The sequence below is a fragment of the Pan paniscus genome, chromosome 5 (assembly GCF_029289425.2).
Source record: "Pan paniscus chromosome 5, NHGRI_mPanPan1-v2.0_pri, whole genome shotgun sequence".
Classification (NCBI taxonomy): Eukaryota; Metazoa; Chordata; class Mammalia; order Primates; family Hominidae; genus Pan; species Pan paniscus.
Window position 1 is genome coordinate 83,773,346 of NC_073254.2, and position 20,537 is coordinate 83,793,882.

At 35.7% G+C, this 20,537-nt stretch overlaps 1 protein-coding gene across 3 annotated transcripts in view; it reads left to right on the forward strand.

Moving 5' to 3' along the window:
* Nucleotides 1-20,537, forward strand: part of LOC129398006 (protein eyes shut homolog) — a 573,864-nt gene that overhangs the window by 394,786 nt on the left and 158,541 nt on the right. For all 3 annotated transcript variants that reach the window (XM_063605339.1, XM_055113814.2, XM_055113827.2), the window contains one exon: nucleotides 7,727-7,841. In XM_063605339.1, coding sequence (XP_063461409.1) covers nucleotides 7,727-7,841 — 115 coding nt within the window. The remainder of the gene's footprint in view (nucleotides 1-7,726; nucleotides 7,842-20,537) is intronic.

Here is a 20,537-nt window from a genome sequence, read left to right on the forward strand (position 1 = left end):
TTAATCCATCTTGAATTGATTTTTGTATAAGGTGTAAGGAAGGGATCCAGTTTCAGCTTTCTACATATGGCTAGCCAGTTTCCCCAGCACCATTTATTAAATAGGGAATCCTTTCCCCATTGCTTGTTTTTCTCAGGTTTGTCAAAGATCAGATAGTTGTAGATATGTGGCGTTATTTCTGAGGGCTCTGTTCTGTTCCATTGATCTATATCTCTGTTTTGGTACCAGTACCATGCTGTTTTGGTTACTATAGCCTTGTAGTATAGTTTGAAGTCAGGTAGCATGATGCCTCCAGCTTTGTTCTTTTGGCTTAGGATTGACTTGGTGATGCGGGCTCTTTTTTGGTTCCATATGAACTTTAAAGTAGTTTTTTCCAATTCTGTGAAGAAAGTCATTGGTAGCTTGATGGGTATGGCATTGAATCTGTAAATTACCTTGGGCAGTATGGCCATTTTCACAATATTGATTCTTCCTACCCATGAGCATGGAATATTCTTCCATTTTTTTGTATCCTCTTTTATTTCCTTGAGCAGTGGTTTGTAGTTCTCCTTGAAGAGGTCCTTCACATCCCTTGTAAGTTGGATTCCTAGGTATTTTATTCTCTTTGAAGCAATTGTGAATGGGAGTTCACTCATGATTTGGCTCTCTGTTTGTCTGTTGTTGGTGTATAAGAATGCTTGTGATTTTTGTACATTGATTTTGTATCCTGAGACTTTGCTGAAGTTGCTTATCAGCTTAAGGAGATTTTGGGCTGAGACAGTGGGGTTTTCTTGAATCAATCATTCTGAAATTTAACATAGGGAAAAGTTTTTTAAAGTCTAAACATAGTTTTTAACTTCAGTTTCTGGTCATAAACTATATAACTATTAAAAATATCTAGGACATTGTTGCCATTTTCTCATCAAGAGTAGCTTTTGCTACTATTAGTACAACTTTACATTCTGCAATATTGTTATAGGGGACAGGAGGTATCCTGTAATCTGGCCCCCTAAATGCCCCATTTAAGAACATATGTTCTCATCAGTATAAACTTTCTTCCTTCCTTCAATGTATTAATTTCCATATAAAAAATAGTAAGTTAGTACAGACATGTGCAGATAAAATTTGAATCAACATCATGAAATCTTTAAGTCTTCCTGGCATACCTGATTAAAGGAATCTTAGCCCCATAATGCTTTGCACAACCTCCAATATTTCTTAATATCCAGTATTCTTCCACTGTGCCCTCTGTATCTCATTTTGTCCGCAGAATATTTTCCAAGTATCCACAATGTATTTTCTTTTTCTTTATTTTTTTATTTTTTAGAGACGGGGTCTCATGTTTTCACCCAGGCTGGCATGTAGTGTTGTGAACCAAGCTCATGTCAGTCTCAACCTCCTGGGCTCAAGCAATCCTCTCACCTCAGCCTCCCAAGTAACCGAGTAGCTGGGGCTATTCACCTGGCTAATTTTTTGAAAAAAGGAAATTGTGGATATGGGGTCTTACTATGTTGCCCAGGCTGGTCTGGAACTCTTGGAGTCAAGCAATCCTCCTGCCTCAGCCTCCGAAAGTGCTGGGATTACAGATATAAGCCACCACACCCAGCCCACAATATTTTTTCTACACTTTCTTTCTTTTTCTCACTGAAACCTGAGGACAGTTTTTCTTGTAGCCTTCTGAGTTGGTCACTATTCATTCTTCTACAGTTGTGTACCACAGACAGTGAAGTGTATAGACAGTGTTGCCCTTGTTGCCATATTCAGGCCATTTTTTCCCTTCTCCTTCTGAAAACCCTAGCCAGCAGCTGTATCTTCTCTCTCTCTCTGACTCTCTCTCCCCCTCCCCCTCTCCCTCGCTCCTTTTCTAGTAGCTTTTCTCTCAGTTTCTGCTTATCCTTTACTAAATGTTTTAGCATCTAGCTTGCTGACCTTTTCTTTATCACCACTGTGGTCATATTTTTTGATAACTTTGGTATCCCTCTTGGAAATCCACTCACTCTGGTTGTTTAAATTTTTTGATAATTATTTTGCTAATTTCCCCCTCTCCTTCACCTCAGTCCATCTCCCATGGTCTTATCCTATAAGTTATCATGCCTTTAATTGCACACCCTGAAATACCTTTAATTTAAATTCTTTCACTCTCTGATCCCCACTTCCTGTATTTCAAGTTCACTCACTCATGTACTGTAATGACAAAATTTCATAAATTTTTAAAAAAGCAACAGGACCTCCAATTATATGACTACATTTGACATTCCTGTGTCTAGTATCCCCTGCAGGTCCCCATTTTCTTTTAAAAAACATACTTACACATCCACTTTCAAATTCCTTGATTCTCTTTTTCTATGTTCCATTGACCTGAAAACATCAAACCTGTTTAATTCTCATCCTACCATTAAACTCTTGTCCATTTTATATATATCTAATATAGCAGCTCAAACTTAATGTATTCCAAATTCATAATTGATTACTGAGCCCTGGACAAAGCTTCTTTTCTGCCAGTATTCATTTACATTACTCTTTGATTTCTTCTTTTCTCTCTTTTGACACGTCTTGTCCATCAACAAATCCTTTAAACTCTCCCATAACTACGTATCATGGATATGAACACTTTTATCATTAGGAATGTTAACACCCTTGTTCAAGCCAAATTCTCAGCTGGAACATTTCAATAGCTTCCCTCTTGACCTCATTGTTTTGAACCTTCATTCAGGTACATGTCAAATAGTGAATGGAAGTCTCATCAAAAAAGCTAGTATTTTGGCGGAGATTTGAATGATGTGAGGGAATGTGCAGCTGTCTAAGGAAGAGTGTTCATGGCAGAGGGAGTACCTATTGCAAAATCCTTGGCCTATTCAGACCCTATCCATGCATGAGTCCAGACTAACTGCTCTGGAGAAAGCAAGGGAAGTAGCAGCAATGAAGTTAGAAGAGAAACCAGAATCTGGGGCAGCTTTAGATCATGAATGCCTTTGTAACGTCCTTCATTTTCACTCTAAGTACAATGGCAAGTATTGCAGTGTTGCTGGCAAATGAGTTACTTTATTTGGTTTATATTTTTGAATTGTTGTGTGACTGTTGTTTTGAAAGGAAACTGTACAGACACAAGGGCACATGCAAAGAGACCTGTTAATAAGCTATTATAGTAATTACAGTATAGCAAACTGGGTAGGACAGTGACTTAGATTAGAATTGGAGAGAGGGCATAATAAGAAGGGGTTGGATTGTGGATGTATATTTAAGATGGAGTCAATACAATGTTTCTTTAGAGCGGATTGAATGAGAAAGAAAAAGAACAAATATATTGGCTCCATAGTTTTTGACCTGAGCAACTAGAAAACAGATTGTGATTATTTTAGATGCTGAAAGTTACAGGTAAAGTAACTGTAAAATAGTTTGCTTGTTTATCATTTTTTATCCACAAAAAAAGAATATATATGTTTTAAAATCATGTTATTCCTCTGCCAATGCCATTCAGGGGGTTCCCGTACATTAATAAAACCTAAAGGATTTAAAATGCTTACAAGGTGAGCCATATTTTCCTCCTGCCTATCTCTCTGCCACCATCTCCTACTAAGTCACCACTTTGGTCTTTGAGATGTTTCCTGAATATCTCAAGGACCTCTTGCTTCAATCCTCGGTATTTGCCGTTCCCTTTTCTGAAGTGCACATTTCCCAGAAAGCACAGTAGCAATTTGTACACTTCCTTCAGCCATTCACTCAAATATTATCTCCTCAAAGATGTCTTTCCTGTTGATCCTGACACAGCCTGGAAATACCTAATCTCAATTTCTCCCTCCACTTTTATCGGATTTAATTTATTAATTATATAGCACCTCTCCCTATCTGTCATTATACTCATGTATTTATAATTTTCTCTCCCTTCCCCATAAACGAATGTATAATAAGGCAGAGGAGTTGCTGTCTTAATAGGTTTAATACTAGCTTTCTATATTCTAGGATAGAGGTATAGCATGTTAATTTTACTTATCAAATATGGATGGTTTTGTCTAAGATTCTTATTTTCATCTTTAAATAACTTTTACATCTGAATTATTTGCTTTCCGAAATCCAGGCAGTGACCTTGTTGCTCAGTTTATGCTTAAAAGATAAATTCGTCATATGAAGTAGTCCATAGGTCTGGACATTTGTCTATGCCCACACAAGTCACAGTATGTAAGCATGCAATAGTATTGCAAAGATTCTATTATAAGAATAAATCTTAATTTACTTCGAAGGGTTTTTTGCCCAAGTAGCGGAACAGGTTCAATGACAGCATTGAAACTGATACAAGGAACTTTCCATCAGAATCCCCATGTCTGCATGATGAAACCAAAGAGACAAATGTGAACTACAATGCTTTAAGACAAAAATTACAACTTAAACATTATAAAAATTACAAATATAACTGTTCATTTCCTGGAAAAAAATGTATCAAAAGTTGATTCCAAGTTTTCAAACAAGTGATGAGAGTATTTCAAGTTACCACAGGCAGAGAAAACTATCTGAAGTTAGTTTATAACTATCTCCTTTCCATTTGCTAGAATAGTATAGAGTTTGAAAAAGCTATTTCAGCAGCTAGAAAACTTTAAGCAGAAGTATACTTCCAATTTGAAGTTAACTCTTTAAAAAATATTTTTTCTAATTTTTTGCTTTATGAAATTATTATTTTAATACAGTAATAATTTTTACTAACTGTTAGTAAAATATTGAACATTTTATTTTTAATTGTATTAAATTTATGGGCTTTTCTTAATATTTTGAAAAAATACATTTTGAAACCTATTTAAAATGTAGTAAATATTGTTTCACTGATTTTTACCTTAATTGATAAATTAACTTTAAAAATAAATAGCAGTTATAAATACTAGTAGTTCTGTATTACATAAAACATTTACCAAAATGCTGGTGATGGAATTTTGTTCTGATATTGCTGTCCCTACTCTATTAATGCTGTGTTCCCAACAGTGCCTGACACTTCTCATTAAAATCAGTAGTGTGCATTCCATAGGTCACTGGACAAGTTTGGAATGTTATGTCCAAGAAATAGAGTAAAGCTAATTAACTAATGAATATTGGCTTTATTGGCAAAAGGAAACCTAATAGTAGAAAGATATTTAAATCAGTGGTAAGAAATCATTTTAGGAAGGAAAAAGTAAAAGAGGATAAGAGTATTGTTTTTGTCTCCTCTTTTCCACTATTATATTTTATTTTCATTATTTTTTTCCTTCCCTTTCATGTATCTTCACAGATCCTCGCTGCTTTCCTATGTATCATTTCCCATTTTACCACTAAAATGACACCTTAAATATTTCCATCACAATCATGAGGTTACCCTTACCCTAAAGTCTCAAAATAGTTTTATATAAAAACAAACTATAAATTGGATGTTTTAGAAACATGGTGATCTGAAAGGTCTTTCCTTTCTCTCCCCCTGTATTTAAAACAATTGGCCTCTGACTAAAATGGCTGCTGGACACCTAGAGTAGCTCAAATTAGTTAGCAATAAGTCTCTCTGAGCATTTCAACAGAAGTTAATGCACTTTTGTAAACACATTTATTAAAAAGGTCCATGTTGTTTCAGAGTTTGCTTTTGTTTACTTTGCTTTTGTTTTCTCTGTTTTACATTCTTAAATGTCAAGGCTACTATTGAAACTTCTTTTTCCTTGACAGCAGGCTGAGTTGATAGGATGACATTTTTCTTATGAGTAAGACTTGGAAGTGCCTCTTAGATTTCAAGCCATCACTGGGAGTGGGGGATTGGAGATGATTGCCTGAAACTCAGTAGGAAAGTTTTCCCTTTTTGAAAAAAAAAAAAAAAAAAAAAAACTTTTAAGTTCAGGGATACAAGTGCAGGTTTCTTACATAGGTAAACTTGGGTCATGGGGATTTGTTGTACAGATTATTTTATCATCCAGGTATTAAGCCTAGTACACATTAGTCCTCCGCCTTTGGGTCAAACCTCTCTGAGCCACACATTGCAGATAGTATTTGGGGGGTCTCTTACCTAGTGTGTACTGAGAGTAGAAAATCTTTGGCCTTTTTTTTTTTTTTGGATCAATAAAACTTGCTCTGTTTAGAAACACTTTCTCAGAGTTGCTGCTGCCCAGTGTTCATCCAACACCATTTGGATCTGATTCTTCTTAGTGGCTAAATATTGGTTCTTCAATTCATAGACCTGATCCTGTTCTTTGGAAACTGCAACACAAAGTAAGCCCAAATGTCACATGTGTCTTTAACTGCTCTTGGTCAATTCAGTCCATTCCAACTCAAAAGGAAAATTGAAACTCATCAACTTTTAGGATGTGCTAAAGCTCTTCTCTTCTTCTCTATGCTATTACATGCTCATCCTCAATAGGAAGCGATGCTACCTCTCATTAAGTTGGTATTTGGAGTGATTTCTGGATATCTAGCCAGCCCCTCAGAATGAGAGACGTAAAGTAAATATATCTTACTATCTGTGGAGTGGTAGAGTAAAATACATAAAGGTCTTCATCTATGGAATAGCAGAGTATAATAATGCACTTAAAGTTAGGACAAACTTAATTTTATTAACCACTCTAAAATTTGTAAGTAATATGGCCAAAGCAACTAATGTAATTTCTATGGGTATGTTTCCTCATTTATAAAAGTGATAAATAATAATATATTTCACAACTTACAAGAATTGAATGAGAACTTAAGAAAATTGTGTAAAGGTAATTAGCCTAGTGGCTGGCATATGATGGGTGCTGAAAAAAAGTGGATGATTATTTCTGATATGAATGGAGAAATAATTTAATTCTGTAAGATGAAAATGCAAAGCTGTATGCCTCAAACTATAGGAAAGGTAAATTACTACAGCATTTTATTGATGCTATTTCAGTGAAATTGTGCCAACACGGCCTTTGATCCCTTTTATGAAATTATTTTGTGTTCTTATAACAGATTTAAAATAATAAATGTATAGTTAAATTCACTTCATTAATAAATCAGCTTCTACCAACTTAAAGTCATGAGAAGTCATATTTTTGGTCTTAAAATATTTGGTGTTTACATTAGAAAAAACATTCTTTCATTTGGGGTCCCATTTATTTTATAATAGAAGGTTTACTAAATATTAAGTGCCTAAAAATTAAGGCACAGGACTGTTTCCTACAAATTAATTAGAAGTGAGGGCAGTAGAAGCCAGAACACCAGTGTGTGTTCTGTAGCAACTTATAGATTGCAGTTAATGAAATACAGTAGACTGGAATATAGATTGTTTGAAAAACAATTTTAAAAATGACAACTAACAAACAGAAGTCCTATAAGTAGCCCAACTATAACTAGACCATTATCATCCACTGGCAGTCTATCCTGTCTCAAATTCATGTAGTCATCATTAACTCCTGCTAGCACATCATCAGTATATACTGGCTCTACTAAACATTAAAAAAATCACATTTGTCATGTTTTTTCTTCATATTCCACTAGTTTTCCAAAACATATACTGTATTGTTAAGTATCAGTTTAGGCCAAAGTTTATTTTATTCTTAAATTCCCAAAAGAGATCATTAAGAGCATACATTGAAAATTTAGTTTACTGTAATTCTTTCCAAATACATAAATAGGAGCTTTTTGGCTAAGATCACAGGTATGTATAAAAAAATGATTAATAGTACCATATAATTTAAACAAAGCCTTATTCCTTTTGGAATAATGTTAATAGGCTTTTCTGAAAACATTTAAATTATAATTTTTCTAATTTACACTGATGTATTTACAGCTGTATATCAGGATTTACTGAAAAAAACTGTGAGAAAGCAATTGACCACTGTAGACTGCTGAGCATCAACTGTCTGAATGAAGAATGGTGTTTCAATATAATTGGAAGATTCAAAGTAAGTAATTTAATACATGGCAACATAATTTAGCCCTTCAAAATACAATAGACTCAGTTAGTCTATATTTCAAATGCTCTTATTAATCTTAGCCAGAGAAATATATCCTTATATTTATATTTAAATGTGAGTTATGTAAAGCTTAGCAATAGGGGTTTTAATTTATAAGAATTATGTTGGGAGGGAATTAATAAATGTTCTAGGAGGTGTTTTTATTATAAAGTAAGTATAAAGCTAATTGAGGCCTGGTGATATACTTCTTAGTATATAAAACCCCAGTTACTAATACTTTAAGCTCTTTAACTAGATGAGAAATAAAATCAGTCTAGTGGTTGATTGTTAGGGTCCATAAAATATGCTTTTTTAGTGAATAGTTTTGGAAATTACTTTACAAATACAATATATCTGTACTACACATGGTAAGGGATATTCCACAACCTAGCAATGTTACTTGTAGGTGTGTGTATTAGAGAAATTATCAGGTATTTACTGAGAGACCTACACAGGAATTTTCACTTCAAATCTGAAACTAAACCTGGTAAATAAGAGAACGGACAATTTCATCATGGTGTAGTCTTACAATGGAATTATAAAAACTAGTTAAAATGAATAGACAATAGCTATATGTATTAATACTTACAAATATCAAAATATTGAATTTTAAAATTTTATAAACTTGAGGATTACACACACCAGCTTTATTTGAAAGGCAAACTATAGGGAGGTAGATGGGAGAATGAAATCAGGGAGAGTACAAAGGGAACTTCCAATGTTTCCCCAAAGCTTTTTTTTTTCAAAAAATAATTTTTTTGAGAAATAAGGCAAGAAAAATAAATACAACATGAAGATAGAATAAATAAAATGGTATGGTTTTGATAAGCATTCCTCATTACTATTCATTGGAACGCTATAAAAATTAAAAAGTAGAACTAACAAGTTAAATATGGCAAAATCCCAGGATTCATTATAACTTTTTAGAAACCAATAGTGCTTCTGTAATATGGCAACAACTAATTAAGACATGACACTAAAAATTAATACTATAAAAGTGAAATAAAGTATGATTATAATTGTATCAAAACACTTCAGAAAACATTTAACAAAATGTGGCTAATATCTCTATGCTGAAAACTAAAAAAAAGATTAGAGGGAAATGGAATATGCCCTATAAATAAAGTTATAAAATATTTATGAATTAGAAAAATTAATATTTTATGATGTCCTTTCTTCTTACTGATATTAACAAATGTTTTGTAGAAATGGGTAAGCTGATTATAAAACTGATATGAAACATCAAAGGACTTCAATAGCTAAGCAATCAAAAATAACAGCAAATCTGAAGGATTTTACCAACCTGATTTCAGGAGTTACTTTCAAGCTAGAGTATCAAGGCAATGTGGTACTAGCATGTGATGCTTAATACTGAGGGTCAACTTGATTGGATTCAAGGATGTCAAGTATTGACCCTGGGTGTGTCTGTGAGGGTGTTGTCAAAGGAGATTAACATTTGAGTTGGTGGGCTGGGGAAGGGAGACCCACCCTTAGTCTAGGTGGGCACCATCTAATCATCTGCCATCACAGCCAAAATGTAAAGCAGGCAGAAAAACATAAATAGGCTAGACAGGCTTAGCCTCCCAGCCTACATCTTTCTTCTGTGCTGGATACTTCCTGCTGTCGAACATTGGACTCCAAGTTCTTTGCTTTGGGACTCAGACTGGCTTCCTTGCTCCTCAGCTTGCAGACAGCCTACTGTGGGACCCTGTGATAGTATGAGTTAATACTCCTTAATAAACTCCCCTTTTCGTATAAATCTATCCTATTAGTTCTGTCCCTCTAGAGAACCCTGACTAATACATAGCATAAGGATGAACTAGAAGATCACACACACACACACACACACACACACACACACACACACACACACACACACACATACAGAGGAAAGGAGACTTCAAAGATAGATCCACAGGGAAATTTCTGTTGAATTCTGTCAAAAACACCAAGGTAATTTAACTAACAAAGGAACATCTTATCAAAACACACGTGGAAAAAAAGTGAGTCCATATCCCCTACGTCAAACCACACAATAATTAATTTGACATGAAGCATAAACCTGAGAGTTAAAGAGAAATTTATAAAACTTCTTGAGAATAAAATGGAGCAAAAAAAAAAAAAAAAAAAACACCAAAGGATGAGGTTCTTCATGACCATGTATTAGACTAAACTTTGTTAGATAGGGCACAAATTAATTGGTTTATTGAACTTAATTAAATTTAAAAACTTCTGTGCATCAAAATAATTTTTAAAAAGACAACAATAACCAGTGATTACCCACCTAAATTTACATTAGAAATAAACATAATCATAATAGAGGTATGTACTGTTCACATGAGATAATATGAAATAAAATGTCTTTATTGAAACAAAATGATGGAAAAAATTGAGAGAAATACTAACCAGAAACCAGTTGATGCCTACCTTACTTTTATGTAAAACAGACCTTAAAACTTAAAATCAGAAATCATAAAATTCTGATTTTTAAAATTCTTAAAATTAAGAAATTAATAAATCCTCTTTCACGGTGGGGTGTATTTGTTTCTTCATGAAAAACTATGTGTGAGTTATATTGTTAATTTTTAAAGGGAAAGAACAAATAAAATTAGAAAATATATTGTATAGATAATCTTTAGATATAAATGAAAATAAAGGTAAATACACATTTTAAATGTTCAAACTGTCTCAAATTTTTAAATTTAATTTTATTTTGCTTTAAGTTCTGGGATAGATGTACTGAATGTAAACGTTCGTTACATTGGTATACATGTAGTATGGTGGTTTGCTGCACCTATCAACCCGTCATATAGGTTTTAAGCCCCACATGCATTAGGTATTTGTCCTAATACACTCCCTCTCCTTCCCGCCACTCTGCCTAACAGGCCTTGGTGTGTGATATTTCCCTCCCTATCTCCATGTGTTCACACTGTTCAGCTCCCACTTATGAGTGAGAACATGTGGTGTTTGCTTTTCTGTTCCTATGTTGCTTTGCTGAGGATGATGGTTTCCAGCTTCATCCACATCTCTGCAAAGGACATGAACTCATTCTTTTTTATACTGCATAATATTCCATGGTGTATATGTGCCACAGTTTCTTTATCCAGCCTATCATTGATGGGCATTTGGGTTGGTCCCAAGTCTTTGCTGTTGTAAATAGTGCTGCAATAAACATACGTGTGCATGCGTCTTTATAGTAGAATGATTTATAATCATTTGGGTATATACTCAGTAATGGGATTGCTGGGTCAAATGGTATTTCTAGTTCTATATCCTTGAGGAATCACCACACTGTCTTCCACAATGGTTGAACTAATTTACACTCCCACCAAAAGTGTAAATGCGTTCCTATTTCTCCGCATCCTCAATGGCATCTATTATTTCCACGTTTTAATGATCATCATTCTAACTGGCATGAGATGGTATCTCGTTGTGGTTTGGATTTGCATTTCTCTAATGACCAGTGATGATGAGCTTTTTTTAATATGTTTGCTGGCTGCATAAATGACTTCTTTTGATGGGTGTCTGTTGATAAACTTTGCCCATTTTTTGGTGAGGTTGTTTTTTTCTTGTAAATTTGTTTAACTTCCTTGTAGATTCTAGATATTAGCCCTTTGTCAGATGGATAGTTTGCAAAATTTTTCTCCCATTCTGTAGGTTGCCTGTTCACTCTGAGGACAGTTTCTTTTGCTGAGCAGAAGCTCTTCATTTTGATTAGATCCCATTTGTCAATTTTGGCTTTTGTTGCAATTGCTTTTGGTGTTTTAGTCATGAAGTACTTGCCCATGCCTATGTCCTGAATGGTATTGCCTAGGTTTTCTTCTAGGGTTTTTATGGTTTTAAATTTTACATTTAAGTCTTTAATCCACCTTTAGTTAATTTTTGTATAAGGTATAAGGAAGAGGTCCAGTTTCAGTTTTCCGCATATGGCTAGCCAGTTTTCCCAAAACCATTTATTAAATAGGGAATTCTTTCCCCATTGCTTGTTTTTGTCATGTTTGTCAAAGCTCAGATGCTTGTAGATGTGTGGTGTTACTTCTGAAACCTTTGTTGTGTTCCATTGGTCTATATATATATTTTGGTACCAGTACCATGCTGTTTTGGTTACTGTGTAGCCTTGAAGTATAGTTTGAAGTTAGGTAGCATGATGCCTCCAGCTTTGTTCTTTTTGCTTAGGACTGTCTTGGAAATATGGCCTTTTTTTCGTTGCATATGAAATTTAAAGTATTTTTTTCTAGTTCTGTGAAGAAAGTCGATGGAAGATTGATGGGAATAGCATTGAATCTATAAATTTCTTCGGGCAGTATGGCCATTTTCACAATATTGATTCTTCCTGTCCATGAGCATGGAATGATTTTTTCCATTTGTTTGTGTCATCTCTTATTTCCTTGAGCAGTGGTTTGTAGTTCTCCTTGAAGAGGTCCTTCACATCTCTTGTAAGTTGTATTCCTAGGTATTTTATTCTCTTTGTAGCAATTCTCAATGGGAGTTCACTCATAATTTGCCTCTCTGCTTGTCTGTTAGTGGTGTATAGGAATGCTTGTGATTTTTGCACATTGATATTGTATCCTGAGACTTTGCTGAAGTTGCATATCAGCTTAAGGAGTTGTTGGGCTGAGACGATGGGGTTTTCTAAATATACAATCATGTATTCTGCAAACAGACACAATTTGACTTTCTCTCTTCCTATTTGAATACCCTTTATTTCTTTCTCTTGCTTGATTGCTCTAGCCAGAACTTCCAACATTATGTTGAACAGGAGTGGTGAGAGAGGGCATCCTTGTCTTGTGTCGGTTTTCAAAGGGAATGCTTTCAGCTTTTGCCCATTCAGTATGATATTGGCTATGGGTTCGTCATAAATAGCCCTTATTATTTTGATATATGTTCCACCAACACCTAGTTTATTGAGAGTTTTTAGCATGAAGCGGTGTTGAATTTTGTCGAAGGCCTTTTCTGCATCTATTGAGATAATCATGTGGTTTTTGTCATTGGTTCTGTTTATGTGATGGATTATGTTTATTGATTTGCATATGTTGAACTATCTTTGCATCCCAGGGATAAAGCCAAATTGGTCGTGGTGGATAAGCTTTTTGATGTACTGCTGGATTCCATTTGCCAGTATTTTATTGAGGATTTTCACATCGAAGTTCATCAGTGATATTGGCCTGAAATTTTATTTTCTCATTGTGTCTCTTCCAGGTTTTGGAATCAGGATGATGCTGGACTCATAAAATGAGTTAGGGAGGAGTCCCTCTCTTTTTTTTCTGTTTTATTTTATTTATTTATTTTTTTCTTGTTTATCTTTTTTATTATTGTACATTAAGTTCTGGGGTACATGTGCAGAATGTGCAGGTTTGTTACATAGGTATACATGTGACATGGTGTTTTGCTGCACCCATCAAACTGTCATCTACATTATATATTTCTCCTAATGTTATCCCTCCACTAGTCCCCCACCCCCTGACAGGCCCCGGTGTGTGATGTTCCCCTCCCTGTCTCCATGTGTTCTCATTGTTCATCTCCCACTTATGAGTGAGAACATGTGGTGTTCGGTATTATGTTCCTGTGTTAGTTTGCTGAGAATGATGGTTTCCATCTTCATCCATGTCCCTGCAAAGAACATTAACTCATCCTTTTTTATGAATGCATAGTATTCCATGGTGTATATTTGCCACATTTTCTTTATCCAGTCTATCATTGATGGGCATTTGGGTTGGTTCCAAGTCTTTGCTATTGTGAACAGTGCCACAATAAACTTTTGTGTGCATGTGTCTTTATAGTAGAATGAATTATAATCCTTTGGATATATACCCAGTAATGGGATTGCTGGGTCAAATGGTATTTCTAATTCCAGATCCTTGAGGAATTGCCACACTGTCTTCTACAATGATTGAACTAATTTACACTCCCACCAACAGTGTAAAAGCGTTCCTATTTCTCCACATCCTCTCCAGCATCTGTTGATTCCTGACATTTAATGATCGTCATTATAACTGCCATGAGATGGTATCTCATTGTGGTTTTGATTTGCATTTCTCTAATGACCAGTGATGATGAGCTTTTTTTCATATGTTTGTTGACTGCATAAATGTCTTCTTTTGGAGAAGTGCCTGTTCATATCCTTCACCCACTTTTTGATGAGGTTGATTGTTTTTGTCTTGTAAATTTGTTTAAGTTCTTTGTAGATTCTGGATATTAGCCCTTTGTCAGATGGATAGATTGCAGAATTTTTCTCCCATTCTGCAGGTTGCCTGTTCACTCTGATGATAGTTTCCTTTGCTGTGCAGAAGCTCTTTAGTTTAATTAGATTGCATTTGTCTATCTATTGTTTAGAATAGTTTCAGAAGGAATGGTCCCAGCTCCTCTTTGTACCTCTGATAGAATTCAGCTGTGAATTCATCTGGTCCTTGGCTTTTTTTGGTTGGTAGGGTATTAATTAATGCCTCAATTTCAGAACTTTTTATTGGTCTATTCACGATTTGACTTCTTCGTGGTTTAGTTACGGATTTTCTTCCTCCTGGGAGGATGTATGTGTCCAGGAATTTATCCATTTCTTCTAGATTTTCTAGTTTTTGTTTTGTTTTGTTTTGTTTTGTTTTTGCATAGAGGTGTTTATAGTATTCTCTGTTGGTAGTTTTTATTTCTGTGGGATCGGTGTTGATATCCCCTTTATCATTTTTTATTGTGTCTATTTGATTTCTCTCTCTTTTCTCCTTTTTTAGTCTGGCTAGTGGTCTATCTATTTTTTTAATCTTTTCAAAAGAACAGCTCCTTGATTCAATGATTTTTTGAAGGGTTTTTCGTGCCTCTATCTCCTTCGGTTCTGCTCTGATCTTAGTTATTTCTTGTCTTCTGCTAGCTTTTGAATTTGTTTGCTCTTGCTTCTCTATTTCTTTTAATTGTGATGTTAGGGTGTCAATTTTAGATCTTTCCTGCTTTCTGATGTGGGCATTTGGTGCTATAACTTTCCCTGTAAATACTGCTTTAGCTCTGTCCCAGAGATTCTGGTACGTTGTCTGTTTTCATTGGTTTCAAAGAACTTTGTTATTTCTGCCTTATTTTTGTTACTTACCCAAGAGTCATTGAGGAGCAAGTTGTTCAGTTTCCACAAAATTGTGTGGTTTTGAGTAACTTTCTTAATCCTGAGTTCTAATTTGATTAAACTGTGGTCTAAGAGGCTGTTTTTTTACATTTGCATCCATTCTTTTGCATTTGTTGAGGAGTGTTTTACTTCCAATTATGTGGTTGATTTTAGAGTAAGTGCTATGTGATGCTGATAAAAATGTATATTCTGTTGATTTGATGTGGACAGTTCTGTAGATATCTATTAGGGCTGCTTGGTCCAGAGGTGAGTTCAAGTCCTGAATATCCTCGTTAATTTTCTGTCTCATTGATCTGTCGAATATTGACAGTGGAGTGTTAAAAAGTCTCCCACTATTACTGTGAGGGAGTCTACGTCTCTTTGTAGGCCTCTAAGAATTTATTTTTATGAATCTGGGCACTTTTGTATTGAGTGCATATATATTTAGGATAATTAGCTCTTCTTGTTGCATTGATCCCTTTACCATTATGTAATGCCCTTCTTTGTCTTTTTTGACATTTCTTGGTTTAACGTCTGTTTTATCAGAGACTAGGACTGCAACCCCTGCTTTTTTTGCTTTCCATTTGTTGGTAAATAGTCCTCCATCCCTTTATTTTGAGCCTATACGTGTCTTTGCGTATGAGATGGGTCTTCTGAATACAGCACACCAGTGGGTCTTGACTCTATCCAACTTGCCATTCTGTGTCTTTGAATTGGGGCATTTAGCCCATTTACATTTAATGTTAATATTGGTATGTGTGAATTTGATCCTGTCATTATGATGCTAGCTGGTCATTTTGCACATTAGTTGATGCAGTTTCTTCTTAGTTTCATTGTTCTTTATATTTTGGTATGTTTTTGCAGTGGCTGGTATCAGTTTTTCCTTTCTATATTTAGTACTTCCTTCAGGAGTCCTTGTAAGGCAAGCCTGGTGGTCACAAAATCCTTCAACGTTTGCTTGTCTGTAAAGGATTTTATTTCTCCTTCACTTATGAAACTTAGTTTGGCTGGATATGAAATTCTGGTTTGCAAAATCTTTTCTTTAAGAATGTTGACTATTGGGCACCACTCTTTTCTGGCTTGTAGGGTTTGTGCAGAGAGACCCACTGTTAATCTGATGGGCTACCCTTTGTAGGTAACCTGAACTTTCTCTCTGGCTGCCCTTAACATTTTTTCCTTTGTTTCAACCTTGGAGAATCTGAGAATTGTTTGTCTTGGGGTTGTTCTTCTCAAGGAGTATCTTAGTGGCATTCTCTGTATTTCTGGATTTGAATGCTGGCCTGTCTTGCTAGGTTGGGGAAGTTCTCCTGGATAATATTCTGAAGTGTTTTCCAACTTGCTTCCATTCTCCCCATGACTTTAAGGGACCCCAGTCAATCATATCTTTGGTCTTCCCATATGGTCCCATATTTCTTTGAGGCTTTGTTCGTTCTTTTTCATTCTTTTTGTTGTAATCTTGTCTTCATGCTTTATTTCATTAAGTTGATCTTCAATCTCTGATATCCTTTCTTCTGCTTGAGCAACTCAGCTATTGATACTTGTGTATGCTTCACAAAGTTCTCATGCTGTGTTTTTCAGCTCCATCCGGTCATTTATGTTCTTCTCTAAACTGGTTATTCTAGTTAGCAATTCCTGTAACCTTTTGTCAAGGTTCTTAGCTTCCTTGCGTTGCTTCCTTTAGCTCAGAGGAGTTTGTTATTACCCACTTTCTGAAGCCTGCTTCTGTCAGTTCATCAAACTCATTCTCTGTCCAGTTTTGTGCCCTTGCTGGAGAGGAGTTGTGATCATTTGGAGGAGAAGAAGCATTCTGGTTTTTGGAATTTTCAGCATTTTTTTGCTGGTTTTTCCTCATCTCCATGGATTTATCTACCTTTGACCTTTGAGGCTGATGACCTTTTGATGGGGTTTCTGTGTGTGGGGGTCCTTTTTATTGACTTTGATGTTATTGCTTGCTGTTTGTTGGTTTTTCTTCTGATGGTCAGGCCCCTCTTCTGCAGGTCTGCTGCAGTTTGCTGGAGGTCCACTGCAGACCCTGTTTGCTTGGGTATCACCAGCAGAGGCTGAAGAACAGAAAAGATTGCTGCCTGTTCCCTCCTCTGGAAGCTTCGTCCCAGAGGGGCACCCACCAGATGCCAGCCAGAGCTCTCCCATACGAGGTGTCTGTCGACCTCTGTTGGGAGGTCTCTCACAGTCAGGAGGCACAGGGGTCAGGGAACCCACTTGAGGAGGCGGTCTATCCCTTAGCAGAGCTGGAGCGCTGTGCTGGGAGATCCACTGCTCTTTTCAGAGCTGACAGGCAGGAATGCTTAAGTCCACTGAAGCTGCGCCCACAGCCGCCCCTTCCCCCAGGTTCTCTGTCCTAGGGAGGTGGGAGTTTTATTTATAATCCCCTGACTGGGGCAGCTGCCTTTCTTTCCGAGATGCCCTACCCAGTGAAGAGGAATCTAGCAAGACAGTCTGGCTATAGCAGCTTTGCTGTGCTGTGATGCGTTCCGCCCAGTCTTTAGAAGGGTCACGGGAAAGTCTCCTACTCAAGCCTCAGTAAAGGCGGATACCCCATCCCCACCAAGTTTGATGATCCCAGGTCGACTTCAGACTGCTGTGATGGCAGTGAGAATTTCAAGCCAATGGTTCTTAGCTTGCTGGGCTTAAGGGAGTGGGACCCGCTGAGCCAGACCACTTTGCTCCCTGGCTTCAGCCCGCTTTCCAGGGGAGTAAATGGTTCTCTCTCACTGGAGTTCCAGGTATCAGTGGGGTACGAAAAAAAAAAAAAAACTCCGCAGGTAGCTCAGTGTCTGCCCCAACAGCCTCCCAGTTTTGTGCTTGAAACCCAGGGCCCGGGGAATGTAGACACACGAGGGAATCTCCTGGTCTGCGGATTGCAAAAACCATGGGAAAAGTGTAGTATCTGGGCCAGATAGCCCAGTCCCTCATGGCACAAACCCTCATGGCTTCCCTTAGCTAGGGTAGGGAGGTCCCTGACCCCTTATGTAAACTCACACTTCCTAGGTGAGGCAATGCCCCACCCTGCTTCTGCTCACCCTTGGTGGGCCGCACTCACTGCCTAAGCAGTCTCAATGAGATGAACAGGGTACCTCAGTTGGAAATACAAAAATCAGAAATCACCTGCCTTCTGTGTTAGTCTTGCTGAGAGCTGCAGAGTGGAGCTGTTCCTATTCAGCCATCTTACTACAGTTGGTAATCCAAACTGTCAAAAAATTAATGAAATATTATTTAAGGCACTATGAAGATATCATTTGATATTTTCATATCACAGAACATAAAAGCATACGCAGTTTATATTTCTGTATCACAAAGGAAAATTGAGACAGTATGTTCACATGTATCCAGGGAAAATATGACTTGTAATAAGTCCACTGAATGGCAATTTAGCAGTATGTGCCTGAAATTTTTCAACCGGTAATAATTCAGTATCTAGAAATATCTAAAGTAAATTTAAAAGATTATATAAAACATGCATATAAAATGTTCATTATAATATTATTTATTGTAAAGGAAAATTAATCAAATTAAACAACAAGAATATTAAAAATTATAGTGTATCCATATAATAAAAGATGAATCCATTTGGCCTTGTTTTTGAAGGTTATTAATCACATTGAAAATGCTCAAGTTAAAATGTTTTGTGAAAAGCATCTGTATCATTCTATTATTTGGTTTTAGATATTTGTATGTATTTATCCACTTGTAAAAAAATAATTTTTATGTATTTTCTGAGGTGCTGAAAATGTTAGAAGTCATTCCAGGACTGCTCCCTCAGAAATTGATTTTACCTCCCAGAGTGGTATAGACACTAGAAAATATTATATATCAGGAGCAGAGGCTTTCCCAAGCAGCAGAAAGCATAAGGGAGGGGAGCCATTTAGATGGCAAAAGGTGATGTGGTATTTGATGTCATCCATCCCCATTCTCATTTAGCATTTAACATGAAATTTTCTTAGCATATTTGATTTGGTTTGATGGAAACATTAAAATTTCCAGAGCCTGTGACCTACCTGGCCCAGGGATAAATTGAAACAGACAGGGACACCGAAGCAAGGATGCAAAGAGAAACATGGGGAAGAATGGATTTGGAATTCACAGAGTGGCTCTGTTAGTATGAGGATTTAACTTAAGACCAAGTTTAATCAGAGTTTTGATGGCCAGTTGGGCCAGGATGAAATTTGTATTTGTGCAGATGTGTATTAAATAAGCTATAAGAAAATAAACCAACAAATTTAATAGTGGTTTACTCTTGTTAATGGGATTAGACTAAAATTAAAAAGAGAACAAAAATGTTTCTTTTTTAATATGCATTTAATGAAATTTTATGAAGAATAAAGCATTCTTCATAGTAACATTAAGATTAGGAAGCTGATATTAATAAAATAGGCTGGAAAATATGAGGAGATAAAAAAACCCTGTAGGTCAGAACCTTATTAATTCTAAGTCATGCTCTTCATTATGAGTTAAATTTCTCTATTTTCAATTCATTTTCTTTATAATTGAAGTGGCGTAAGGATGGCGAACTTCCTCATTGAAATTGTGATGAGGAATATCTAATCAAGCACATTCACAATGTCAACTGCATTCTCAATATTAATAATATAAATGGCCTCAATGATAAAACAATTGTTGCTTTACAATTGAGGGTGTTAGGTTTCTAATCACCATCACATATGTATAAACTATTGAAGAGATTAAGAGCTCATGGAAAAAAAAAATCCTATAGTTATTTTCATGTTTATATAAATAAATGGCATCCAATACATTTAAAAATGTTTGATATTATGCATATTATAATTGTAAAATACAGGTACTATGCAATTAAATACTATTTATTATGCCTTACCGCAATGATTCAGGCATTCTTTTCCTTAGAGTTTCAGTAATTTACTGACATATTTATTTTCATTTATTTTATTTTAATACATATAGTTAGAAATGCACTTTCTGGTTTGTGTCTATTCAAATATTGTATAACTTCCTAATGTTATGACTTAAAGTTATCGAGTGTTGTTTGTTATATCAAAGAAAATAGCATCGGAGCTTTATACAAAGCTCCTTTGATTCTCTTCTTTTGCAACTGGCTCAGAAGTGTATATATAAGAATTCAGTTTATGTTTTATCTTATTTTTTTTAAATCTCCTATAAGGCGTCATTAGAGAACAAAGAAAAAAACACAAAATTTAAAACTAATCTACTTTAACTTCACCATCTGCTTTATTTCTGTCTTCTATTTCTATCCTCCAGTTAAATCATTTTTGCTTTTTTTTTTTTACAATTATCCTCAACAAGAGTGACTTATGTAAACTCACGCTGGAAGAAGTAAAGCTCGAATTAGAATTCCATATGAGTACAATTTGCATTCGGGTAGGATTAAAAGTTTTAAATTTTAGTTGCAACAATTGAAAATCTAAAGAAAATCTCTCTCTGTCTCTGTCTTTCTCTCTCATTCTGTCTGTCCCTCTCTCCTTGTCCCCACTTACCCCATTACACACACACACACACACACACAGAGAGAGAGAGAGAGGAATTTGAAGGCTCACATAATTAAACTTTGC